The 12,145-nt window shown below is 46.1% G+C and overlaps 1 protein-coding gene across 8 annotated transcripts in view; it reads left to right on the forward strand.

Annotated features, from left to right (window-relative positions):
• The window catches only part of EPN2 (epsin 2), a 68,286-nt gene that overhangs the window by 25,944 nt on the left and 30,197 nt on the right, over positions 1 to 12,145 (forward strand). For all 8 annotated transcript variants that reach the window (XM_066576596.1, XM_066576595.1, XM_066576602.1 and 5 more), the window contains exon 2: positions 2,809 to 3,623. In XM_066576596.1, the coding sequence (XP_066432693.1) occupies positions 3,026 to 3,623 (598 nt within the window). In that variant the 5' untranslated portion in view covers positions 2,809 to 3,025. The remainder of the gene's footprint in view (positions 1 to 2,808; positions 3,624 to 12,145) is intronic.

Below are 12,145 nucleotides of genomic sequence, written 5' to 3' on the forward strand. Positions count from 1 at the left end.
TAATATTCCATTACAGCTGAGCCAAATGTGCATTTTTAGGGAAGTAGGGCTGTTTGCTATTGGTTGACATATCTATATGTATAGTCTTAGATAATTATACTATCCTGCTGCCCCATTAAGGGTCCGTTCACATCTCACTATGGCCTCCATTCAGGGGTTGCCATCAGGCTTTCTGTCTTAAAAGCCCAAAAGTGGCACTGCTGGACATGACCTGAACGGAGACTATCTCTACCTGTAATGAGAGCTGCTGAAACGTAGACTAACAGGTCTCTGCTTTGGAAGGTTTCTGGGATAGTGTGATGGACCCTAAAGAATGGGAACCTGCCAAAAAAGAGACCTACTGGCCTCTGTTTCCGCAAGTTTCAATTAACGGGTATTCTGAACTTTTACTATTGATGACCTATCCTCATTGTAGTCAAAGCCGGAGGTCTAATATGAGGCATCACTCACTCTCATTGATATCAATGGAAGGGAATCTGCCTGTTACACTTCCAGCCCTGACCACTGATGTGAACGTTCGGCCCCGCCGCACTGACAGTGGGCTAGAGGATCAGATGATCGGCAGGGATCCTGAGTGGTGGATCCCTGCCGATCGAATGTCGATGACCTGTTCTGAGGGTAGGTCATCAATAGAAAAAGTCCAGAATACCCCTTTGAGGACTGATATAGTTTCCATTCAGGGGTGCCACCTCTCTGATCTTAAAGGAGATGTCCCGCGCCGAAACGGGTTTTTTTTTTTTTAAACCCCCCCCCCGTTCGGCGCGAGACAACCCCGATGCAGGGGTTAAAAAAACCACCCGCACAGCGCTTACCTGAATCCCGGCGGTCCGGTGACTTCAATACTTACCGCTGAAGATGGCCGCCGGGATCCTCTATCTTCGTGGACCGCAGCTCTTCTGTGCGGTCCACTGCCGATTCCAGCCTCCTGATTGGCTGGAATCGGCACGTGACGGGGCGGAGCTACACGGAGCCGGCATCCTGCACGAAAGGCTCCATAGAAGAGAGCAGAAGACCCGGACTGCGCAAGCGCGGCTAATTTGGCCATCGGAGGCCAAAAATTAGTCGGCACCATGGAGACGAGGACGCTAGCAACGGAGCAGGTAAGTAAAAAACTTTTTATAACTTCTGTATGGCTCATAATTAATGCACAATGTATATTACAAAGTGCATTATTATGGCCATACAGAAGTGTATAACCCCACTTGCTGCCTCGGGACAACCCCTTTAAATAGAAACCTGATGACATTCCAGGGCCAAAACTATAGTGAGATGTGAACTGGCCCCAAGGCTCAGAGTTCACATCAGCATTTCATTTCCAGCTTCTTTGTTCCCTTTTAAGGGTTTGATCACACGTTGTACACTGCAGTGAGGGGCTGCTGATTGCGAGGTGAGAGGAGCAGGAAAGGGGAACCCCCCGGCCGAACTGATCCATCTTACGATGGAATCAAACAGCACCGAACGGACCCCATTATCTATAATGGTTTAGTTCAGCTGACTGCCTTTTTACCGGACGAAAAAGCATTGCCTGCAGCGCTTTTTCTTGCAGTATTTTGTGCCGGATCTACAAGCGGTCACTACACACAAGGAGCCTCTGAGGGCCTTTTATAGGCCAAGGGAGGAACCACTTTTAGGGCCTCAGGTGACAAGACTGTTCATCTAATCACTACAACTCCCATCATTTACATATCAGAGATGTGACTGAATGCCGAGTTTTGTAGCAAAACGACAACTTCTTCTAGGAATTGGATTGCTTTTGGCAAAGAGTGTATAAGAGGTAGTTCCCATCATTGTTGGAGACTGTATAGAACCTGGGTAACTGATTTCCGAAAAAAAAAGACGAAAAAGCAAAGCATGCTGCGCTATTTCATCCTGTGAAATCCCAGAGGGAAACGGAACGGATCCCATTATGGTCATTTGGTGCTGGTTGTTTCTATCATAAGCTGGATTCTTTCAGCCAAGGGTTGCCGTTTTCCTGCTCCCTGAACTGAGCAGGAAAATGGAAACCCCTATGGCTAGTGCTAACTAGGCGTAAAATGAGGCAGCAGACACTCGTGAAACAAAGGGATGTAATGACGGTCCATGCACGGAGATAGTCCTGCTGCTAGGATCCCCAGCAATCAGCTGTAATCTATGGGGAAACCTGGCAGCAAGTGTTTAATTCTCCTGCAGTGCCTCCACAGGAGAAATTAGGTATTACATTAATTTCTTCCAGTATTTTGTGCTGGAGATATTATTATTCCCACCAAAATTAAGGGTTTGTCCATTTAATGCAGAGACATGCTTTGTACTCCAGCGCAAGAGAGGCTCCTTGCAAAGTTCTACTAGATAAGGATCCTGAACAGGGACCTCCCTTTCTCAGCCTATATTAAAAAGGTTCTGCCAAGAGCACGATCCCTGTTCATAGGCCCTATTAGGGTCGATGAACGTCATATATGTGGGTCCCCGCTCAGGACTCCCCTCTATGACTCAGAACTGCGAATTTGGTGTCATCCTTATACCTTCCTATTACTGCAGGTTGGCCATTCATGTTAACAGCCATACTGTACTATATTTCCTCAGCAGGAAATGTATGGCTGGCTGCGCTTTCCTCAGAAAAATCCTCTGATTGCTGGGGGTGTTGGGAGCAAGACCTGGCGCTGTCAACAATGTGCCACGGGCTCTGCATTCTCAGAGGTTGTGGAAGTTGATATAACTCAGAATTCTGTAATAGGATACTTAAATGGAATATTTATATCAGACATCCCCTTTAAAAACTTTTTTGAGTTTTGCGAACTTTACACACCTAACAATTGTTTCTCTTTGTTTTAGGTTCTTGGATCGCATGATGTTTGTTGGCCGAGGAGATGCTTTTAATCAACATTGGACCACATTTCTTGTCATGTGTGGGAACATCCAGCGAATTTTCGTTTAGAGAGTTTCCTCACCTGGCTTTTAACCTAAGGACCCGGGGCATCTCAGACTTTTTGTGATTGTGGTTTTTTTAACTAAAAATTTGAGGTGTTTTTTTTTTTAACCAATTACAAAAATGACAACCTCGTCCATAAGGCGGCAGATGAAGAACATTGTAAATAATTATTCAGAGGCAGAGATTAAAGTTAGAGAAGCCACCTCCAACGATCCTTGGGGTCCTTCCAGCTCCCTCATGACAGAGATTGCCGACCTGACCTATAACGTGGTGGCATTTTCGGAAATCATGAGCATGATCTGGAAGAGGCTCAATGACCACGGAAAGAACTGGAGACATGTTTACAAAGCCTTGACCCTGCTGGACTATCTCATCAAGACTGGTTCGGAAAGAGTGTCCCACCAATGTAAAGAAAATATATTTGCCATACAGACGCTCAAAGACTTCCAGTACATCGACCGAGATGGGAAAGACCAAGGGATCAACGTGAGGGAAAAGTCAAAACAGTTAGTGAGCCTCTTAAAAGATGATGAGAGGTTAAAGGGCGAAAGGGCTCAGGCACTTAAGACCAAAGAGCGAATGGCACAGGTGGCTACAGGAGTTGGGAGTAATAACCAGATCAGTTTTGGACGTGGTTCTAGCCAGCCCAACCTGTCCACGAGCTACTCTGAGCAAGACTACGGGAAATCTGGTGGTTCTCCGGCATCTTACCATGGATGTGAGTATTAGTGTAATGCTTTATTATGTTTTTCATTGAGTTGAAGAAAACACTTTATAGTTCTAGGATTAGGGTCACACTAGCCCACCATGGTGCCAGGTGATCCTAACAGTGCCCAAAGGTCTTGCAGAAGACAAACTCCTTTCGGGCTGAGTTTGGAGCCAATCAACAAGGGTTAGAGTCTATTTCTTCTGGGATGATTCACAAATAACCACATGTTATACCTCAATCTTGATTTGTCTTGGTGGGACAAAGAACCTCAGCCTGATACTACTACAGAAATCTGTGAATTTGTGATAACTGGCCATAGACAACCTAACCATCATCTAAAGAGGTAGTCCAGGCATTTAACCCCTCAGGATAGGTCATCGGTAGTTGATCGGTGGGGGTCCGCTGCTCGGGATTCTGCCAATCACCTAATCTCAGCCCCTGCACTCATTGCCAGACATCTGCATTGTGGTCGGGGCCAAAAGTGCCTTAGAAGGTGTAGCTGATGCAGTGTGGGGGCTGAGATCAAGTGATCGCTGGGGATTCCCAGTGGCTGACCCTTTTTGATTAAGTATTGATGACCTATCTTGAGGATATGTCATTAGTACGAAAAGTGCTTATGTGCCCGGAATACCCATAGAAAAACATGGCTGCCTTCTTCCAAGACAGTGCCATTCTTCTCCACAGGTTGTATGTGGTATTACAGTTCAACTCTCTTCACTTCAATGAAACTGAGCTGCGATACCAGTTACAATGCATGGACATGTTTTTTTTTCATCTAGTACAACCCCTTTAAGGTGACAACATGGTTTTAGGTCAAAGTGTATTCTGGGAGAGAGAATTTTTCCTTTATTAGATCGTTTTACTGGTTTTGAGTTATTTTGTGTCATTCTCTCCATTCACGTTCCAAGCTACTTTTAACACTCTTCTGATTGCCAATAAAAACAAACCGCTGTTAAGCCCCACCTCATTGTCAGTCATGTGACCCAAGATCTTGGCTTTAACTGTTCAACTGGCATCTCATTTCCCACAATGCATTGCACAGGAAACCAGAATTCTGTATTTAGCTTTAGAGGTGAATGGAGTAAAAACCGTTGTAACCCAAGTTCGATACAAGATGTACAAGCGGCGTTCCGGTTTGATACAATTGTCAGTGAAGAATCGGTAACATGTAATACGCTGATTCTATACATATGGTGTCAAAATACACAAATCCCACTCTCCACCCTCCGCCATTATCACCCCCGGTTAATCCAATTTAGCCGTCTTTTGAAGTGAAGAATGGCGTTCTGCCGGCTGACTTTCAAAGTCCAAATTAATTATCCCTCAAAGAAGTCGGCACTCAAAGCATTTCCCTTCTTTTTTCATCCCTGCCACCAGAGGATGGAGAAATTTGCTGCCTAGTTAGCAGCAGGGGAAGTAACACTGCCCTAATTAAAGGGGTGTTCCCATCTTGGTTAAACATGGCCGCAATGGGGACACCGCTGTATACGAGGTGGCCGGGTGGTCGGGATTCCAGAAGCAGCTGAGGGTGGCCGGGCTACGCTGTTTCCGTGTCTCTCATAGAAGTGAATGAGAATTATGGAAACGGTGTAGCCCATCAAACTCTGTTTCCGTAAGGGGCTGTTCACATCATGTTTATAGTAGTCTAGCCAAACATCCCAACTTTCTGGACGGTCAAAGAGGGACATTTTTCCATCCACATTGTATACATGTTAATGCCTTGAATTTACTTATTAGCCCAAAAATCTACGGAATCTGATGGAATAATATGAAAATTGGGGTCTCAGAACGAGATAGAAACCATGCAGATAGTTTATGGAGCAAAGTGGTAACTTTATTAAGGCCGGGCTCACGTGAACGGGTCGGATTCCGCTGGCAGCTGATTCCGGCTGGTGACCCTGCGTACGGCACTTTACTGTACTGTGGAGGCTCGCAGACGGTCATGCACAGTATATGGTTTTTTTGTTTGTATTTCCCGCTGCGTCGTTTAGTAATGATGCGGTTACCCGCAGTCCATGCGCAGTGTTAATTGCGTATGGGCTGTAGGTCGCACGCCTTTATTGACATCAATGGAGGCCGTCTGCGTGGATTCCACGGTAAAATAAAGCATGCTGCATTTCTCTTCTGAAATACGCAAGTGGGAAGAAAAATTCTAAAAAGCATGCCTTTCAATGCCCACGTTTTACCGTGCATAGTCCGAGTAGACGCCTGCGCAGAATCTGCAATTCAAAACAGCGGCCCAATGCACATCTATTTCCAAGGTCAAAAAGAGGAACATTTAAGGACCAAGGAGGGACTGTTCCTCCTAAAGAGACATTAGGGAGGTATGGTTTAGCGTATATGTCACTAGTGCATGGCAAAAACCGTACACATTTCCCAAAACGGACATGTTAAACACATTGACAGACTGTTCTAAATGTTTTTGTGTCAGTTTTTATAAACTGTATGTTTTTCACTGGTAACTTTTTTCCTAGTAAATTTTAGTAATTGAACATTTTATTTATTTAATGACATTTTTTTGCTTCATTTTTGTTTTTTTCTCCCCACTTTCAAAAAATCATAACTCCTTTATTTATCCATCAACCTAGCTGTTTTAGGGCTCACACCCACTTGCGGTTTTTTAACGCTGCGCTAACGTCGAGTTTTATTTACGCGATTGTCAATGGGACTTTCTAATGCTAAAAACGCACCGCGAGTTTGTGCTTAGGGAATTTTTTCCCATATAACGGAAACCTTGTCAAATGGATTCCAAAGTGGTTTCACTAATGCAAGTACATGTTCCCGTCCCAACATGGCTCCATCACACTGCTGGTTATGGCAGCCATGACAGAACCCCCTGACCTAGTCCGACAGCGTAGTAATAAACGCAGTGTGAATGCTTCTTGCGCAACTCCTATTCCCCACTATGAGGGTTACAGAAATCTTGCACGAATATGAACCCCATGCTTTCGCATGAGGTCCTACACATCTTAGGACATGTATCTCTTGTTGTTTGTAATGGGGCCGGTGGCAGCATCGTGCCGCATGATGCGTGGTCTACCATTGAAAACAATGGGAGAAACTCCGCAATCCTTCACACGGGCGAGCACGATATTGGGCCATGATTCGCTGCCCGATTCCGCGCTCGCCAACATGCATTTTCCCTGCGGATGCGAGGCGTTTTTATTTGAACATATAAATGCATGCAGAGACTGAATGACTGCCTGCTTCCAGTGAATGGCGGTGGGCGGGTGGAGAACGCTCCCTGGCCACCCAGCCTCCATGCTGGCCACGCTCCGAGCGAACTTCACTGGGACTCGCTGTCGCACATCGTTTGCCCAACAGCGCATCCCATGTAAATGTGGCTTTAGGCACCTGAGAATGTAAGATGTCAACCAATATGGCCATTATTATAGTATGCAGTCGGCGTTTCATCCAGCTTTCCTACAGCCCTGAAAGGAAGCTATACTTCCCTGATAATGTTAGGCGTTATCCAATATGGCGCCCATTACAGATCCGACAAGGTTTTACACCCAGCTTTCTCTCATCCCAGAACGGCACAAGCTTGCCGCACAGTTCTCATGGTACAACTCCATGGACAATTTTGGGGTTCTCCACAAAATCTCAGTGAGATCAGCACTTGTTTCTCTGGCCGATTCAGACAGTATGGGGGACAAATATCGTTCCTCCGTAGAGTTTCATCGCTGTCGGCTTTTCGCACGGGGAGATGCGCCGCAGACAGTGATGCATGAAAGATGCGATCGGCTTATGAACAGGCATTTCCTCTTTCAGTGGCTGCAAATTTACAAGCCGATCAGGCAAGCAAACAAAAAATTTGCGCACGCAAAATGCAGTGAATAGAAGCCAATGATGTCAGTGGATTGGTTCACATCTTGTGCACAAAAATACCCAGCATGCTCTATTTCCTGCGCATTGAACTAATTACACTAATTGCCCATTGCAATACATGGCAGTATGCTTGTGTGCATAAAGTACAGTAAAACACGGACATGTGCTTGCAAACATGCAACGCCCATTGCGCACGGGCGCTTCAATGCGTGTGACAGCGACCTTACAAACATTCTTGCTCGGTCATTGGGCCATGAAATGCTCTCTAGTCTGGGTTCACATACGTCCATTGTTCTTGTATGCCGGACACAACTCATGACATTTTTGCGCACTGATCTGGCCTCCATGACCTGAAATAGCCGGACACAAAAACGCTGCGTGCTGTTTTTTTCTTTTCGTTGCAGAGGGACATCCGGTGTCGATGCCGCGGGTTCCCACGGCCCATATGCAATGTTAATTGCGTATGGGCTGCAGGTCGGACATCGCCATTGACATCAATGGAGGCCGCACACGTGGATTCCACAGCAAAATAGAGCATACTGCGATTTTTCTTTCACTCGCATAATACGCAATTCATATCCGTGAGTGTGAACAAAAAATCGAAAATGCGAATGGCGACCGCAGAATCCACGATACAAACCCGCCCATGTGAGCCCGGCCTTACAAGTTCCTAACGAGCTCTACTTTACTGAAACCCTCCATCATGCAGTCATGTGACAGAAGCGCCGTCACGCACATGTGATGACATCACTGCTCACCTGTTATTAGATGATGCGTGTGTTCTGCATTCAGTCATTGTGTTTCTGTTATCTCACCCCCATCCAGTCATGTGTGATGTCCTATCAGGTGAGTGTGCATGCTTGCTGGTGGGAGAGTTGCATGGTACATCCCCTCCTCCCACCACCCCCTCAATACACAGACCCACTCTTCATGAGAAGCCTGTTGATGCCAGCTCACATAAACAGCTGATTGTACCAAGACTGGCTGAGCTGGCTCCTATTGTGGCCGCCACGGCTCCACGTCACCGCCCTGTGTATGCAGCCTTCCCGGGAATCGCAAAAAGAAATGAAAGCCCAGAAAAACCACATTGAATGTAAAATTCCTTTAATCCGGCAATCCAGAGAAGTCAATCATATTTGTAGCACATAACTATCTGATCATCTGGAGGGCTGGAAGCAGAAGACTCCTATGAGTGACCTCATATTAGTGCATTTTAGGTTAGCATCAGCGTAAAGTGACACAGAAGTGTAAAGGCCCTTTTACACGGAACGATTATCGTTGAGATGAGCGAAAATGAAGGATGATCGTCCAGTGTAAATGCAGCAACGATCAGACGATAAACGATAAATCGATCGCTTTCCGTTCGCTGTTCGTTTTATGCAGGCATGAAAATCGTCATTGGCTCATTCAGTGGCTGAACGAGCCAACGATGTACCCGCCTGAATGAACAGGCTGCCCGAGCAAACTCTGACATCATTCGCGCATTCAAACGAGAAATCAGCAGGTCCAATACGGACCCTAAGGACTCCTTCACATGGGCTTATTTGTGCGCAAAATTTGATATCAATTGGTTCATTTACAGTTCCTTTTTTGCACGCAGAAAAAAATGAACTGCTTTACCTTTGTGCGCATTTGCGCACCAAGAGTCTGTGGGAGGTGCGCAAATGTGAGCGCAATACGCTACACAATTCTGTGAAAAAAAGGAGCACATCTGAACACTCCACGCACAAATGAAAATGCACTGCGAGCGCGAAAAGTACAATAAAATACGCCAATATGTGTGCCAATATGTTGCGCTGAGGCCTGTGCAGAAAAGCCCTTCTGCACCTACAGATTGTGCCACGGATTTCCTTGAGGGTTTGGTTGTCAGAATCTGCAGCATAAGTTGCCATTCTGCGTATTTAGAACCCGCAGCGTATTTTACGCACGTTGTGGATTCCACACACAATTGTTCCGCCCCATGTGGATTTACAATGCTCCCCACACAGCTTGTACTGTGGGTGAGGTGGAGATTCTGCTGGATTTACGGCCGGTGTTGAGCGAACCAAAAACAGTTGATTCCTGTTTCAGATCAAACTTTGCTAAAAGTTCGGTTTGTGCGAACTCAAACCTCGGGCGGTTTGTCACTAAATGGCAGAAAGAGGAAGGATCACATGACCTCAGGGAGCCCATAATGCCTTGCAAACAGTTCTTCTTTGTTAACTCTGCCTTAAAAGTACCGAGATAAGTCCGAGGTGAGCTGAGAGTGTTATAAGTTCTTATATGGCTCTTCAACAGTGATACACAACAGTTTTAGGGCTTATTTACTCTAGTGTATATTGGCCACCGTTTTCACAGCCGGACGATATACGCTACCATCTGAGCTGTCTTCCCCTTTTCCTCCCCCTCGCCGGCTCTCTGACTCTCTCCTCCCCTTTGACTGTTTGCAATGGGAGGGGGGGTGACGGGGGCAGAGATAAGCTCCGCCCCCTCCCATTGCGAACAGCCAGGGGAGGAGAGAGGGAGCGAGCCGGTGAGGGGAAGGGAAAGGGGAAGACAGCTCAGATGGTAGTGTCTATCGGCTGGCAGTGAAAACGGTGGCCGATATATGCTCCTGGGAATAAACACTTAGGGCTCAGTCACACGGGTGTTTTTACACACGTTTATTTGCGCGTAAAAACGTTTGCACGTAAAAAAAAATTGCACCTACAAAAGATAGAATGGGGGTAATGGACGTGGTTACGCGTTTTTTTTTTTACGTGTACAGTGCCAACGTTTTTACGCACGAATAAATGCGTGTAATAACGCCGGTGTGCCTGACCCCTTAGGGGGATTGGAGAAGTTCTGGTTTGGGTCAGACTAATTTAGGCCGGCTAAACAGGTCGGATTCCGGATGCAGAATCCCGCTGCGAAATCCAACACTGTGCCCGGCCGGTGTCCGCACATACCTGCTTCTTATTTCTTTCTTTCCCTGTACCACGGATGGTCCGCACGGCTCGACGTCAGACCTGCGCAGTACAGTTTTTTACATTCTTAAACCCATTCTTTTCCTGCGCCATTTGTAGGTGATGACCTGGGCACCCGTGACCTTTTTCACAATGTCATTGCGGAGGGGACACAGGTCAGACGGCCTCCATCGAGTATAATGAAAGCTGTCCGTGCAGAGCCCACACAAAAATAGAGCATGCTGTGATTTTTCCTCTGCCAGCGGAAAATCGCAATTGATTTCCACTCGTGTGCAGAAAAAAACGCTCTTCCACAGCATGCTATGGGCGGTATCTGCTGCGGCATCTGGAGGCGTACGACCGCTCCAGATTCCGCAGTGCAAATCTGGCTGTGTGCAGCCGGCCTTAGAGTGAACTAAACTTTTTTCTGTAATTTGGTAAACCAGTCAAACCAAACTTATCAAATACTCTCTCATTACTATTTATTGCCTATTGAGGGCATCTAAGGGTGGAATCTTCTGCTATGGACATAAATCTGCACTATATGCTGCCTGTGCACTGTAATATGCAAATTGTGACAATTAGGCTATTGACATGGTCCATTATCACAGAGCAGAATCAGATATGCAATGTCCACAGCCTAGGGGTATCGGACAGCGTATGGACACCCTATCCCTGGGCTGTCTGATGGGAGTTGCACCTGAGAATCTCGGGCAAAACTCGCATATGCCCACATGAAAAAAGCCCTTAGGCCAAGAGCAGAAGACTGAGTGGAGAGAACCAATATCATTGATATCATCCAGAAGCTTTCAGATCCAGGTAATGCCGGATTAAAGGAATTCTACTCCCCTTCTGGTTGGGCATCTAGAGCTTTGCATGGCATGACAAGGCAGCGATGTGTTATGTGTTTACTATGTGTTCAGTGTTGTGCTCTTGTATCCATTACTGGCTGTTGTTTGTAAACGATACATTTTTGTTACATTTCAGTAATATTCTGTGCTGTAGGACATCACTGATCTAGGAATACATAGTCTGGGATGGTAACACTTGTGTCTGTTGGACATTTCCTACATAGAGATGAACTAAGCGTTCTCCTATATGGTGACGTCCATAGCTAGACGTACCCAGTGGGGACTCCATCATCCTCTTCTTCCCTGTAGTAATAAAATGCAAACCCTACAGATTACACATCTGGATTATCCCCACCACCAAATTATCTGCTCCGCTATAGACGATGTCAAAGCAGTAGGAACTCAGGAGTTACTATTGGGGGATGTGGAGTCCAATATGGGGAGGCCGGTGTTCTTGATACGTTCTCGGCTGACTATGCTCCAATACGTCTCCTATAGATGCATAATCAGATGTACATTCCTGCCTGTGGCCTCTGTACAGATGCTGCTTCTCCTCTGAGCCTCCTATAGCATCAAGGTTGTGTGCAGAAAAGGCAGAGGAACTACAATGACCAGGAAGTTCTTAGGATATAGTCACAAAGGACGTAAATGGCTGCAGAATTTCTGCAGCAAAATTTGCTGTGAAAAATCCCCAGCATTTACAGCAAGAATGAATGATTAAAACTCCAGGGCATTTCCGGACTCCCCAGATAGACCAGTGATGGACTGAACAAGCTGTACAAAAAAATAGGAATTCTTATCTGCGCGTGTAAACGGACATCATTTGAAAGCGAACAACTCCTTTCACCATATGTTTATTCTAATGATTTCGTTGCTCCTTGTAAGAGAACCTTTAGGGCTCCTGTCCACGGGCGATGGTTCGCCAACG

The sequence above is a fragment of the Eleutherodactylus coqui genome, chromosome 8, assembly GCF_035609145.1.
Source record: "Eleutherodactylus coqui strain aEleCoq1 chromosome 8, aEleCoq1.hap1, whole genome shotgun sequence".
NCBI classification, from domain to species: Eukaryota; Metazoa; Chordata; class Amphibia; order Anura; family Eleutherodactylidae; genus Eleutherodactylus; species Eleutherodactylus coqui.